At 45.9% G+C, this 15,802-nt stretch overlaps 1 protein-coding gene across 2 annotated transcripts in view; it reads left to right on the forward strand.

Annotated features, from left to right (window-relative positions):
• The window catches only part of Gphra (golgi pH regulator A), a 38,491-nt gene that overhangs the window by 17,376 nt on the left and 5,313 nt on the right, over positions 1 to 15,802 (forward strand). The window contains exons 5-10 of one of the 2 annotated variants that reach the window (XM_048447117.3): positions 466 to 567; positions 2,112 to 2,232; positions 3,316 to 3,396; positions 10,480 to 10,589; positions 11,667 to 11,713; positions 13,039 to 13,131. In XM_048447117.3, the coding sequence (XP_048303074.2) occupies positions 466 to 567; positions 2,112 to 2,232; positions 3,316 to 3,396; positions 10,480 to 10,589; positions 11,667 to 11,713; positions 13,039 to 13,131 (554 nt within the window). Of the gene's footprint in view, positions 1 to 465; positions 568 to 2,111; positions 2,233 to 3,315; positions 3,397 to 10,479; positions 10,590 to 11,666; positions 11,714 to 12,206; positions 12,296 to 13,038; positions 13,132 to 15,802 lie in introns of both variants that reach the window. The other variant, XM_048447107.3, reaches the window with a different exon arrangement.

A 15,802-nucleotide genomic window follows, 5' to 3' on the forward strand; every position in this document is an offset into this window, starting at 1 on the left:
GATCACAGACAGCTTCACTTCTCTATTTTTATACTGATGTCTGGGGACACCCAGCATCCTAAAGCAGTCATAAAATGAGTTCTGTCTGAAAAAATAGATTGTGTCTCCTGCCACAGATTAATTTCTGCTTCTGCTATGATGTTTCCTTCAATTCATCCACACTGTAATTTTAGCAACATTTTTCTAATGAGGGGGAGGGTCTGGGGGAGTTGGGGAAGGAAAAAGAATATGACCAATATATGAAATCTTCAAAGAATAAATGAAAGCAGTATTTTAAAAAACTGAGTAAGAGAAATTCTTAACTAAAATATAAAATGTTCTAATTACACACAAAGATTTCCTAATGGTGGTAAGAATGCTTTTGAAAAGAATTGTGTAGTGCCAATATTTACATATTAATTACATGTGTGATGAGCTGTGTAGTAGCTGTAGTAGCTGCCTCCTGACAGCCCCGCTCCATCCCAGTGCACAAGCAGCGCCTGCTCTTCTCCTGCCTCCTATGGCTGACCTTCATGTACTTCTTCTGGAAGCTGGGCGATCCATTTCCCATACTCAGCCCAAAACATGGTAAGTACAGTGGGAAGCGTGGCTGTTCCATCTTCTAATTAAAAATGAAAAATAACCCTTCAAACTTTGATTGTGGGAAATACAGCAAGATATTTCTCTCGAAAGTATTTGACTTCAAAATAAAATTCTTCCTTCTTTCCAAGGGCATCGAATGCTAGTTCGGCTGCATAGGAATTATAGAGCATGCATGATTGCCAGTCAACTTTCTGTTACTGTAGCAAGAATTAATTAGCTTAAAACAAGAAAGATATTGTGACTCACAGCATTGGAGGTTTCCATCAGTGGGCACTTGGCCCGTTGGGTCTATTACAAAAAAGTGCATTATAGTGGGAGCATGTGGCACTGAGAAATACAGGAAAGGAAGAGGGGTGCCTGGGTGTCACTGTTCTCTTCAAGAGCATGCCTTTCTGATAGACCCTTATTTTCTTTTTCTTGACACTTGTGGGTGGGCTTGCACATGCCAAGATAGTCATGTGGAGGTCAGTGGACATCTCTCAAGAGTCAGTTCTCTTCTACCACGTGGATCCCAGAGATCAAACTCAGGTCATTAGCCCTGGCAGCAAGTGCTCTTACCCACTGAGCCAGCACAGAGCCTCTGCCCAGCCGCTCACCAGCCCCACACTGTTCATATCCACATGGGCATGCCAGTTTGGTGAAACCTACAAACATTTGAGCCTTAGTTTCAAGAAAGTCTGGGAATGCAAGAGCTTTGGGCTTCCCAGATCCTAGTACAGGAGGAAAAGCTGGAAAAGGATTGGAGTGGATGCCGAGTGCAACAGAGTCTGCAGTCCGCACACCTCCCAACATCCTTCCCTGTGTTCACATGACCTGGTAGCTTGGATTTGGGGAAGAAAAGTTTTCCTTCATTTGGGTCAGAGGAAACACATAGTTTCTAAAAGCACATAGCCATTCAGCGAGATGGCTCAGAAGTCAAAGGCATCGGCTGTCAAGCCTATGACCCGAGTTCCATCTCTGGGATCTACATGGTGGAAGGAGATCACTATCTGCCACATACACTCTAACCATGTGTGTGCTGTGGTCGGGTGCATGCAAACAAAGCAAATTAATAAAGTAATAAAAAACAGTTTTAACAGAAGCACATTCTGCATAACTAATTATATTTAAACATAAATAGCAATATTTGTTGCAGCATTTCAAATAATAAACACAGGCAAAGTTCAGCAGCCTATCATTAATAGTTAAAAATAATGCTTGTCAGCTGGAGAGCTGGCTCAGTGGTTAGAAGCACTTACTGCTCCTGCGGAGGACCTGGGTTTGGTTCCCAGCACCCATGTGGTGATTCACAACCGTCTGGAACTCCAGTTGCAGGGGATCAGTGCTCTTCTGACCTCTGCAGGCAGCAGGTATACTCGTAGGCAAAACACTCATATGCATAATAAATGAATCTAAAACACAAGTTGTACTAGGCTTGTATTAGCTACACATACATGCTGGTTGATATTTAAGTAATGTTAGCTTTCGTGGTGCAGGTGAAAGCCACACCGTGTGTATTGCCTGGCCTTGATGTGTTTGGATGTTTTTAGGGATCTTGTCCATAGAACAGCTCATCAGCCGGGTGGGCGTGATCGGGGTGACGCTCATGGCTCTGCTGTCCGGATTTGGTGCTGTCAACTGCCCGTACACATACATGTCCTACTTCCTTAGGTAATGCATACTTCATTTCTTTCCTGTTTCATTGTTACTGGAACATATTCGTCATGCCATATCTTTAATATTCACATATTAGATCTAGGACTGCTTTTTTATTCTTCCTCTGTGTCCATGGGTGTTTATCGGACACCTTCCTAACAAGTCTTTTCTCATTTCTTTGGAAACAGCAACTCCGCAAGTAGCCTAAGTTGGCATTAAGTTAGAGTCTCTGACCTCAAGCTCCAGACACTAGAATTACAGGCATGTGCCACCATATCCAACTGCTTTATTTTTTAAGTGGCAAATTTCATGCCCGTGTGCCATGCTATTTAAATGCATGTTTCCAGTGGGCAACAGTGTGAACTTCTTCCAACTTCCCTAAATTCGTTCCTCCTTAACATTGAATAGTAGAAAACATTGCCAATTTAAACATATTTTAAAATATTTTATGTATATAAGTTCCTGTGTATTTGCATGTGCATTATGTGTGCGCCTGGTGCCCACAGAGCCTTAGCTGCCGCTCCGGAACTGAGTTACAGACATGGGAGCCGCCACGGAGAGGACAGGAACTGGCCGCTCTGCAGGAGTGACCCTACTCTTATTTTTTTTTTTTGACCCCTCAAGTTTGTTTGTTTGTTTTCAGGTTTTGTTTTGGTTTTTTATTGTTTTTCTTTTCAAGACATAGCTTCTCTGTGTAGCCCTGGCCGCCCTGGAACTCACTCTGTAGACCAGGCTGGCCTTGCACTCACAGAGATCTGCCTGCCTGTTTCCCAAGTGCTGGAATTAAAGATGTGCACCACTGCCTGCCCAGTACTCTTAACCCCAAGTCAGCTTTCTAGCCACTAAACATTTTAAATATGTCTGGGTCAAAGCTAAGAAAGACTGAGGCTCAGAGTACCCTCTACTGCTTAGGACGACAGAAAACTTACCTGTAAGAAGGAATAGTACAAGCATTTTAGCCTAATGGAGTCATTTTAACATTTTCCGGAAGCGGGTCCTTGAATTGCTGAGTAGCAATTGAGGTTTATGATTCGCCAGATGGTTTGCATGACGCCCATGGATGGGACCCCAAAACCTGACTGTTTTTGCTCATTGCAGGAACGTGACTGACACGGATATCCTGGCCCTGGAACGGCGGCTGTTGCAGACCATGGACATGATCATAAGCAAAAAGAAAAGGTGAGGCCAGCACGCTGTGCTCACGTAGAGAGCGGAGGCGCCTTCTTACTGTCTCCACCGCAGGGCTGTGCTCGCTGTAGAGAACCTAGGCGCCTTCTTACTGTCTCCACCGCAGGGCTGTGCTCACTGTAGAGAATCTAGGCGCCTTCTTACTGTCTCCACCGCAGTGCTGTGCTCGCTGTAGAGAGCCGAGGCGCCTTCTTACTCGTCCACTACAGGATGATGTACCACCAAAGAGCCAGTCTCACTCAGATGAAGACATTCTCAAGTTCTGCTTTCTGATTTTCAGCTCTTCCCTTAGATCTGTTGTTAGAATAATGTTGATATTTGGAGGATGTTTTATTGTTTTCATTTGCTTTTTCACTCAGTTATTCAATGTCACTGTGCAGGGATAAGGACAGGTACTCTAAGGCTGTTGTCCTGCAGTTTTACAAACCTGTGCTTGCTTGGCTTGGATTTTTTTTTTTTTAATTTTTCTCCAACTACCTAAGACGTCTTTAAGTCTTCTAGCCATTGCTATTTTTATTTTTGTTACAATGTTTTCCTGTCTGCCCCAGCTAGAGAGGGCCGTGACAGAGCAGAGATGAGTCCAACCAAGTCCATCTTGATAGCCTGGGAGTTTAGCGAGAGCCACAGGAGCGTGGGTGACTTGGCGGTTACATCACTGAAAAACCCATTCCAGTGTGGGTGACACCTCATGCAAGTTCTAACAGTGGAGCCCCAACCCTGCAGCTTAAGGCAGTTCTCTACCAAAGAACATCCATCTGCATGCATGTGCATGCATACACGCACACACGCACACACTCCTGCCTCCAGCAGTTGCTCAGCACGTCTGTGAACTGTAAGAGGAACTTCTTTGAATCTTGTGTCTTCTGAATTATATTCACTGAGAGTCTACAGTGGAATGCAGTATGAGGAAATACACACACACACACACCAAAAAGTTGCATAAAAATTGCCCAAAAGAATACTTCTGCCATACGTGTTCTCAGAGTGGCATATTTATAAAAATTTGTGTTGTAGTGGGCCTGCAAAGCTCTCGGAATCAAACTATCTGCATTTGAATCTTCTGTCATACCTTGATTAGGCACTGTGTCATTGTGCCTGTGTTTCCTCATACAGAAAAAAAAGAAGAAATAAGCCAAGTGCATTGGCACATGCATGTAATCCCAACACTTGTGAGACAGAGGCAGGAGAATCAGGAATTCAGAGCCTGAGAAGGGTACAAAGTGTGCATTAGTGAGCATGGCCCATGTGGCAGAGCCCTGTCACACATGCACAACAGAAAGGAGATGGCAATGGCCCATGTGGCAGAGCCCTGTCACACATGCACAACAGAAAGGAGATGGCAATGGCCCATGTGGCAGAGCCCTGTCACACATGTACAACAGAAAGGAGATGCATAAGGATTCGTGCAGCTTCTAAGAAGAGTGGTCATACCTAGCAAAAGCAAATATTGAGCTTATTGATAATCTAGAATAATCACTTGGTTTCCATAAGCTCGTTTATTTTTATCTTTAGGAAACAGTCTCTGCTAGGCACTATACCACACATTCATGAAGCTTCTTAGGCTGCTGTCTTTATTAAAGCCATTATCCACATGTGACCAGTAGTAAGTTTTGAATTGACAAGTAGTTTTGTGTTTCATCTTCCTTCCTTCAGCACATTTCTGTGTTTTGAGCCACAGTCACGTCAGGGAAGCCATAGTGGAGGAGACAGCAGTAAACATCAGAATGACAAGGATGGCTCCAGCTCACTGAGTAATGCTTGTCCCTGTCTTACATGTCTTTACTGAAGTGTGAAAGGTAGACATGTGACTGTACACTTACTTTACTTACATACATGTCACTTATATTTCATACATAAATCTATGGAAATGTAAAAAATAAAGACTATTTGATAGTGAAATATACATACATACATACATACATACATAAATATGAATTATATTATTTTGTTCCCCAAGGTTATTTCCCCTTTTGTGATAATCTGTTAACGAAAAGACACTTAAAAGATATTTAAGATAGAATCAAACCTCGGGCAGTTGTAGACGGACCCTCACCTGTCTTATACTAGTTGTGGTTGGGAATTGGCTCTGACTCAAGCGCATTGTTATCCAGTTCTTCTATAACCTGTCTGGTCTGGATCAGGGGCAGTTTGGATCCTGTAAGAATCACTTAACCAAACAGGTTCTCAGAGGAATTGGCCTCCCAGCTTCTCCCACTGGAGCTAAGGGACATGAAAACGGCCAACAACACTGGACTGGGCCACTTATTACAATGTAGAATAACCTTTTGGCAAATACCTGTAGCCAGGGAGGAGCGGTGACCAGAAGCCACTGTAGATTTAGCAGTGGGGGAGCACGGCACAATGGCCTGCAAGAACAGTATCTAGTGTGGACAAGATGGGGTGGGGGAGACATGGAACAAGGCAGGAAAGATCTTAGCCACTGTCTGGAGTCAGGTGCCGCTAGACTGACCCGGATGGGGACAAAATGCATCCAAGTGAAACTTAAGCACCAGCCCTCAATGCTTTAAGTCTGTCGTCCAGAGAACTTCCAGGACTGACAGTGGGAGTCAAGCAGTTGCTTTTGCAGGGAGTCTTAAGATGGGTAGTTGAAGTCACTGGTAAATGAACACTGGTTAAAACAATAAAATTAAGAAGAGCATCAAGTAACTGCTAGAAGCTTCTGACTTTATTGTCTGAGTGTGTTCTGTGGAGTTCGTATTAGCATAATAACTGGAAAATGAGAGTGCAGTGTTGGAACCAGGGATGCTAGAGGGGCCACGCTCCATAATTTAAATGTCGGTTCCACCAGGTCCTGCCTGGCCACTCAACAGTACATACACAGAAATCTCCAAAGAGCCCAAGAAGCTTGTCACTGATAGTCACACACTTCCTAGATTTGCAAGTTTTCTCTGCCTGAATGGCTGCCTGAGGTTTGTGCAGGCTGGGCACACACTTGGATGACAGAAAGGGAAAGCCTTCAGGCGTGACATATGAGAAGGCAGAACTCAGGACTGATGATCTGAAGTTTAGGAGGCTGTACGGAGAGGAGCCACAGAGAGTCCTCAAGTGTGGCTACAGAATTTGTCTGATGTCCTTAGCAAGCGCTGTGGACTTCAGCCGGAACTTACAGTACTGGGGGCAGGGTGGAGGCGGGGCGCTCCCACAGGCACACATATCTACCAGAGCAAGTCTCCATCAAAAAGTCTTAACTCAGCTCTGAAGGAATGAAACTGAGCATTTCAGCTACAAAATAGGCAATAACTTCATATGGGCCCAGACGATGAAAGTTAGGCTAAGACTTGAACACAGTTAGCATAGATCCATTCAAAGGAATAAAGGAAAATATGATATTAATTAGTGGACATAGTAAGAAGTTACTACAAAAATGCAGATTCAGAAAAAGTTCAATGGAGGCAGGTATTTTACCAAAGGATTCTGAGACAACCCACAGCCTTTCCCTCCTCTGGTAAAACCAAAATCTAAGTTTCACAATATGTAGAAAAATGAATTCAAAACAGACCTTGGACTTAGATGTACAGTATAAAACAGCAAAACGTTTAGGGGGAAATCTTTGCGATCTAGAGATAGGCAAAAATTCTAATACTTAGCCCCTAAAATACAGTCCATACAACAAAAACAGAGGACTGTGTGAAAAAGAAGGAAAGAAAAGCTACAGGCAGGGAGAAAGTGTTTGAGGAAAGACTCCCAAAGTTCACATTAAAAACAACAGTACAGTCAGAACGCGGGCAACTAACATCTGCATGCCATTATGTCAGCATGGTGGCAGTGACATAGTAGTAACCTCTATGGACATGCAGTTAAAATGGTAAGGCTACTGCGCAGTTAGGATGACTCAGATAAAATTTGGTGACAGTGGGCTGGAGAGGTGGCCCAGCAACTAAGAGCACATCTGTAATTGCATAGAATCCATGCTTGAGTCCCATCACCACCTCAGCTTATAACCACCCGTACCTCCAGCTCCGGGGATCTGACGCCTCTTCTGGACCCCACAGACATACTCACATTCACAGACACACAGATACACAGACACACAGATACACTCACATGCACACACACACACACATACAAACAGACACACGTGCACACATACACATAGATCCACTCACATGAACACACATACACATAGATCCACTTACATGAACACACACACACATACACACAGACCCACTCACATGCACACACACGCACATACACACAGACCCACTCACATGCACACACACACATACACACAGACCCACTCACATGCACACACACGCACACACACACAGACCCACTCACATGCACACACACGCACATACACACAGACCCACTCAAATGCACACACACACACACAGACCCACTCACATGCACGCACACACACACACAGACCCACTCACATGCACACACACACACAGACCCGCTCACATATACACAGATCCACTCACATGCACACATACACACAGATCTACTCACATACACAGACAAATGAACATGTTTTAATGGTGATGACACAGAATGCTAGTTGGTAAGGATATAGAAAACAGGACTTACATAAGTTCCTGGTACAAATGTAGGGTGGTAGAGTAACTAGAATATAATCTAGTTCTCTTTTTTAAAAAAAAAAAAGCCTAAATATTCCAGAATCCAAATCCAGAAATTGTATTAGGTGTTCACACAGAAATAAGGACACAGAAATGAGCATAGCATTGTTTTTAGCAGCTTTATTCATAGAAAGCCCAAGCTAGAGATAACTTTTCATGGGTGAGTGATTAAAAACACTAGTAATAGCCATACTGCGGACGGCTATTTAGAAGTAAGAATGAACAGACTTCAGTGCACACAAGAACCTCAACAAACCTACAGGACCTTTGCTTAGTGGAAGGAAGGCCGTTCTCCATAGGACAGACACTGCTCCATCCTAGTCACGAGGAAGGCCATTCTCCATAGGACAGACACTGCTCCATCCTAGTCATATGCACGTTCCAGAAATGACAAAACTGAAGAATTGGAGGACATTTCCAGGAGCTGAGGAATTGGTAGTAGGTGAGTTGTGGACTCTCCAAGGGCAGATCCTTTAGTGATGGAGATGTTGTATTCATAAGTGTTTGAGTGTCGATAGCCCCATACTTAAACCATATATGAGTGTATGTTATTTCTAAAATTCAGAGTTCTGATGGGCTAGTGAGATTGTTCAGCAAGTAAAAGTGTTTGCCACTAAACCTGGTGATATGATTCCATCCTCAAACCCACATACTTGAAGGATATACACACAAATAATAAAATTTTTTAACTAAAGAGAAGTAATGGCTGAACTAGAAATGGGAACTGTAAAACAATAGGGTGACATAAAGTAGGGTAGAGTGCTTGCATCAACAACACGTGTGCTAAAATTGGAGTGGGCAGAATTAGCATGGCCCTGCACATAACAAGGATGATGTGGATTTTCATGATGTGTTTGATATTCTCTAAAGAACGGAGTAGACATTTTTCAGAATCTTCTCATTCATGCTTGTGCCAGACCTCAGCCACCTACCTGCTTATGGTTTTCCTATGAGGAATTTTTAAACGGCATCTGACCCATAGTAAATAGCTTCTTTCTTGTTACAAGATGACCTTACAAAGGGAGGCAGTGGGAAATCTGAAGGTAAAAATGGCTACGGTGCTTGTGTGTTTGTTCAAATACATTGGAAAAGCACATCTCAGAAAGTTTGATCCTGTTCACCTTCTCTTCTTAAGTGTATGTTTATTTTTGTCTGCAACTTATTTGCCAAGAGCAAAATGGGATTAGAATTAGGTGATTAAAACCAAAAGTAGAAGTGAATTGTCTAAAACTGGGGGTACCTGTCTGCCTACAGCCAACTTTCACGTCTGGTTATTCCGTTTGTCTGTCTGCTGAGAGTGCACAGCATGGTGTCCGTCACCTTCACATAGGCAGCCAGCGCCACAGCACAGCTTTCCATGTTGAAGGGACAACAGAAATGGCTTCTGTGCTCCCTCTTCCAGCTGCCTTGCCGCTCACCCCAGGTGCTGAGCCCAAGTAAACTGTGAACTGCAGAGCCCAGTCCCACGCTCCCATTAGAGCTGACGAATCGTGGGTCTAAGCCTTCGCTGGTTCCTTTTTATGTCTTCCCAGCATGCCAAGTTGTGGAGAATATGTCAGGAAAGGCAGAAAGCCCAAGCTTGGGCTAGTTCATTCTTCCAGCACCCAGGCAGAGCTCGCTGAGGAGGAAGCTCTTCCAGCAGCCATTGTTGTGAATGGCCTTTTACCTGAGACTTTAAAAATTTAGCCCACAGAAATGCCACCTAGCCCTTGATCCCCTGGTGCCATTTGTAGGAGTCCCAGACGTGAAACCAATGCCAGTGCCTTCTCCTCACCATTTTTACCTCTCGTCACCCGGAAATGTCCTCCCTGAATTTCTCTGTGGCCTCCTTCCTATCTATACTAGATCCACCCTGGCTGACTTTGGGCCCGTTGTACTCTGCAATCGTTTGTATGTTTTCTGATCTCACGGGACCTTGTTCTTATTGCCTCTGAGCAGATTAGAACTTGCCGGCAGCTGGCACTGGGCCACCGAGTCCTCCACAGATGAGGAGGGGTGGAGGGAGTGGTGTCATTATGTCACTTCATCCAGCCGTGGCTTGGGTAACAGTCATGGAAAGAGGTGGACTCAGAGAGCCATGAGGCCCTGTTTATGTGATCTTCCTTTTTCCTCTCTGTCATCGGCCTTTCCTTTTGTCCTCCTCTGCCTGGTTCTGTATCTAGATCTGTTAGCTGTCTTTTGTTCCTTAATTGATACTAACATACAGCGAGGACGAGGCTGGCTGTTATTAGTCTGTACAACCATCCAGAGTGGGGAAGGAAGCTGTAGGTCTTCCAGCTTTCAAGTGGCAGAGCTGGTCCTTAGATATTGCTTCCTCCACATTCTGTGCCTCTGGACCAAGCCACATCACCGCTGGGAGTGTCCTCTCCCTCGTAAGTCCTGAAGCAGCAGACACACAACTGTGGCGTGGAAAGGTGGATAGGACGAGGCTGAGGCACACTTCTTCACTCAGCCTCTGCTTTCCTCTTTTCAGGATGGCCGTGGCACGGAGAACCATGTTCCAGAGGGGGGAGGTGCAAAACAAGCCGTCAGGACTCTGGGGCATGCTGAAGAGCGTGACTGCATCAGCCCCAGGAAGCGAAAGTATCCTTTATCCCCTCTGACTTTTCTCCTCTCTGCACCAGGGGCAGAAAAAGCCTAGTGCTAGGTCAGACCCCTCTAGGGAGCCCGATGCGTCAGGGTCCTGTCTAGCCAGCACTGGGCATAGGAAGTACCTGGGTACCTAACCACAGAGGCAGCCTCTGAGCTGGAGGGGACCTGGAAGGTCATTCTTGCCATTTTACACATGAGAACAGCCCCGGAGAGGTTTGTGGCAAATGTAGGAGCGGAACCGTGTTCTCACCTCCATAACTTGTTCTGCTCTGCTGTTCCGTGTCACATTGCTGCAAGACCACAGAGCACAGTGGCTCCCTGCAGCAGCGGGTGGTGCATTCATGTGGTGGCAGGGGTCCATTTCTTACCCATGCAGGCCGTTGAGATAGACCGTGCCACACGGTTCTGATGTGGCTGCAGATAAGAACCAGACAGGAAGCCAGGCGACTGTGGCAGAAAGAAAGCGAGTAATCAGGTCTGGAGAGATGGCTCCGTGGCTAAGACAGTGCACTGCTCTTGCAGAGGCTTGGGTTCAGTTTCTAGCACCCACATCAGGTGACCCATAGCCACCTGGAACTGTGTTTCTGGGGAGATCCCCCAGCTCTGCCTTCTGAGGGCACCTGCGCTCATAGGCATACCCCACCTCCCCCATACAAATAACTAAAAGTAAAATCAATTTGTTTTTAAAAAAGAAAAGCAATCCTGAAGCATTTGTTTTGTGTCTGTTTCTAGACAGTGCTAAGTGATAGAACAATGAGTCGAACCTCAAGGAACTCTCTCCCTTCTCAAGGGAGACAGACTGTGACTGTTCCACTCTTTCTTTGAGGGCCGTAGGCCTTGCTAGTAGCCCCTGGTGAGGGGGGGAACGAAAGGGCACTTTTGATTTCACAAAGGAAGGAAGCTTTGAATTACTATCTTTATATCTTAAAGTAATGAAGGACTTAATATCTTCATTACTTTAAAACTCAGAAAAACCAAAGTGTAGGTTAATAAATATGTTAACAAGCTTATGAAGGTGGCGTTAGCTCTCTGGGCGCCTGTTTCTTTAACAGTGACACTGCTCCCCAGGTGTGGAAGACAACATCTGGCGGTGGAAAGGGCAGGCCCACCTGGAGGCGAGTGGCCCTAGCAGCCATGCCTGGGTGTATGATTGGAGCCTCTTTCCTTGTCTGGGAGATGGGTAGCAACTGTCCTGTGGGAATGTGGGGGGTAAAGAAGGTAGCTTCTGGAAGAGCTAAAGAAGGCAGTGAGGAAAGCCAGCCTGGTGACTCCGTGCCACTGAGCCACGCACTCCCAGCACAGACTGCTCAGATGGCATAGAGTTGCTGCATCATAGGTCTTGGTGCTGTGCTCCATTTGAGGCCTCAGGGATTGAGCAAACACCAAGCTCAGGAGAGCATCTGTCTGAGAAACCAGATGTCTGGGTGCTCCTTCACCCCCACTGTCGAGCTGGAGCACTACTCTGGAGCACTACTGGCTGAGGTGGGAAATTCCAGACACTGGCAGTTCCCAGCGTCCGCCCTCTAGAACAGTCAAAGCGAGCCCTTTCCTTCCACTGTTTTCTGAAGTTTCTCAGTGGTTTAACCCTTGATGCCCACTTTCCACCAGATCTGACTCTTATTCAACAGGAAGTAGATGCTCTGGAAGAACTAAGCAGGCAGCTTTTCCTGGAAACAGCTGACCTGTATGCTACTAAGGTACAGAGCAAGGGTACAGCTATGGTTCTACCACACGGTTGAAGAGAGGATAAGACCTCCTGGCTTGTCAGAGTCCTCTGTGAACAGGCAGTGCTCCTGAGTAAGCTGAGTGGCGTTAGATAAGAGGGCTTATGTGTAGGAAATCTCTCCTGGGATGGCAAAATCATTCCTGGAACCCTTGCAACAAAAGAATTGGAGGGATAGGGGAGACTTCAATACCCCTGAGGCTGGCCCCTTCCACTTCCTGCTCTGGCCAGGGATAAAGATGGCCGCCGCAGTTCTTCTTCCTGCCTCACAAATTAGCCCCGTCACAAGAGTGATGGGTGCCTGTGTTACTGGGACTTCCCAAGGCACACCGAAAATGCAGGGTGGTTGAAATACACAGACTTAAGGTTGCAAACGATCCTAAGCTTCTCTGAGGGCCGCTTCCAGGGTGGCTCTAAGGGCCGAGGGTTGCCAGCACGGCCTGAGCCCACTCACCGCCTGACCCTGGGCAAGTTGTTTAACCTCTAGGACTCAGTTTCCCATCTGTAAGATGAAGGGCCTAGACCATATCTCCCAAGGGTTGTGGAGCTCTGGCTGACAGGTAGTGCCCAGCCCAGGTTGCCCCTGGTAACGTCACTGACTGTTGCTACCGTGTGTACCATTTGACTCAGCCTCAACAGTGAGTCGCAGGCTTGGGAATGCTTTTGTTGGAATGTTTGCCTCTTGTCAAAACCATGTTTTGTGTTTTGTTTTCCCAGGAAAGAATTGAATACTCCAAAACATTCAAGGGGAAGTATTTCAATTTCCTGGGTTACTTTTTCTCTATTTACTGTGTCTGGAAAATTTTTATGGTACGTATATTATAGGATTTATTTATCATTTTTATTTATTATTGATTTTGCTAATATTTTCTATGTATTATTTCTGTTGTTTGTTAGTGTTTATTAGTAATAATAAAGTTTATGCTGAGTGCAGGTTCATGTGTAGAGGCCAGAGGATGCTCTGGGGAGTCAGTTCTCTCCTTCCACTTTGTTGGAGCAGAGTCTCTTCTAAGCTGAGCCCTCCCGGCCAGCTGAGCACTCCCGGCCAGCTGAGCCCTCCCCGCTAGCTGAGCACTCCCGGCCAGCTGGCCCACGGACTTCAGGCAGTTCTCTGACTCTACCTCCTGTCTTGGCAGAGGACTACAAGGGTTACAGATTCAGACTGTCATGTCCAGCTAGGGGTGGAGCAGGGCCCGGTCTAGGGCTCAGACCTGGGTCCTCAGGCTTGCAAGTGGTAAGCACTTTCTCCCTGAACTGTCTCAGCAATGGTGTTTTTAATGGTCAGAGTTTGGTGACTTTCAGGGAGTGGCAGGCCTTAGATGGCCTTGACTGATAACACTGAGCGCAGTTGCACATTGGACCAAACATCACTGTCACACCGCCCTTCTGTCCCCCCTCCTAGGAGGGCTTAGAAAAGGGGGTGCTTCCGTTCCTTATTTTATACTCTTCCATAATGCCTGTGAGCACTCGATTATTTCACCTCAACTCCAGTTTTCAACTCAGAATAGAAGCTACTTGCCAGTTTTATAATGCGCACCTAAAACTTAAGTACAAATAATTCTAAGATGTGCTTCTGTCGGTCATACTTGTTTTCTGTCCTTGCCAGTCTGGCTGTCCCTCAGTGATCTGATTTATCCGTTGTGTATTGATTTCTCTGCCTCTGACTTAGCTGTAGTGTCCACGCATGTCCTGTGGTTGTAGTGAGAAGGCTAATGTCCTGGTCTGGTTGGGTGAGTTTCCTGCTGGGGCGGTTTGTACAAAGAACAGCTTTGTCAGCCCGTTAGCTCATTTTGATCAGTGCGGGTGAGTGGGGGCTAGAGTCAGTCACACTCACAGGACGCTCTAGAGTCTGATGCATCCTGGGAGAGAAGGCAGAGCTGCGGTCCTCGATCCTTCCAGAGCTGCAGCCTCTAGGGAGCATGCCACCTGTTCAGCAGCTGCATTCAGCTGCAATAGGCATGTACCGAGCTATGTGCATTTTAAAAATGCACAGTTTGGTAAGTTTTGACACCAGGTACATCTGTACCATAGCTGCTATTCTGTTCCGATAGAGAAAACCCATCATGGTCAAATTTCCGTGCACACCCAGAATGCTCCCTCCCATCTCCAGTCCTGAGGCGGCGGCTAGTCTTTTTTTCTGTCACAGTGTATTAGTCTATATTTTCTAGGTGTTTATATGGATGTAACCAGACAGTGCGCGTACTTTTTCTGCCTTGCTTTTGTTTGTTTTCTATCTTCAGCCTGATTGTTGGAATATGGCAGTTTACTGTGTGAACAGTAATTTGTTCCTTCTTACTGCTGAGCAGGATTCTGTGGTGTGGCTGTGCCACAGTTTGCAAACCCATTCTCCAATAGTAGATATCTGGTTGTTTCCTGTTTGGGGGTGTCACATGTGGTGCCGTGAACACACACATACAAGACTGTGTGTGGACATATGCACTCTTTTCTCTTAGGCAGACACATTAGGGTGGGGCATCTGACTAATGTGACAGACACATGCTTCACTTTTAAACTTCGTTCTTAAGGGAGTTGCTTGCCCAGGCGCACCTGTGGAGGTCAGAGGACAACTTTGAGGCCGTCCTCTCTTCCCACCTCTGTGCGGGTCTGGGGATTGAACTCGTGTTGTCAAGCCTGAGAAGCAAGTGTAACCCGGTAGCTGTTGATGTTTTCAGAGTTGTACAACTATCACCATAGTCAGCTTTGAACATTTCTACCAAACCAGAACCATTACCTCAGTCAAGTACTGAACATTTTTATTAAACCCGAAAGAAGTCCCAGGTTCACTAGCAGTCAGGCGGCATGTCTGCTCCAGTCCCCGTGCCCCGGTTGTGTTGGGTTCCCCTCTGCTGGTATTTTATGACCAGAGTCACACAGTTAAGTCTTTGGTTTAGAGGATTTAACTTCGCACACCTACGCAGTGTGCAAGGGCACTACCACATGATTATAAAATGACCCTTCTGACACCACCCTGGCAACGTTTCTGCTGTGAAGTCCTTATGTGATATTAACAGAGACACTGCCTTCTTTGAACTGGTGCTGCTGGGATGTATCTCCTCCCATCCTTTTACCTTTGACCTAATTGTGTCTTCATATTTAAAGTGAGTTTCTTATGGACGACATATACAGGGATCAGGTTTTGATTTTTTTTTTTTAATTCAATTTGACCGTCTGGCATTTCACTGGTGGGTTTAAACCAGAGATTAACAGTCTATGGTCCTCGGGCAAACCCAGCTCTGCTTTGCCTTTGTAAATAAGATTATATTGGCACAGAGCCAAGCCCAGTGCTTTACTGTCATGGCTGCTGTCATGCTACAGGGGTTGAGTGTGCTGACCCACAATTTAGACTCCTTACGTTTAGTGGTGTTGTTGGTGGTTGGGTTTAACGTGGCGCTTGGCTTGGCATCTGTCCCACCTCTTCCTGCCCTCCTGGTCTTTCAGCTGCCGCAGCTGGGATGAATCAGGTGTCTGTCAGCCGCGCGCT

The sequence above is a fragment of the Myodes glareolus genome, chromosome 17, assembly GCF_982192425.1.
Source record: "Myodes glareolus chromosome 17, mMyoGla1.1, whole genome shotgun sequence".
Classification (NCBI taxonomy): Eukaryota; Metazoa; Chordata; class Mammalia; order Rodentia; family Cricetidae; genus Myodes; species Myodes glareolus.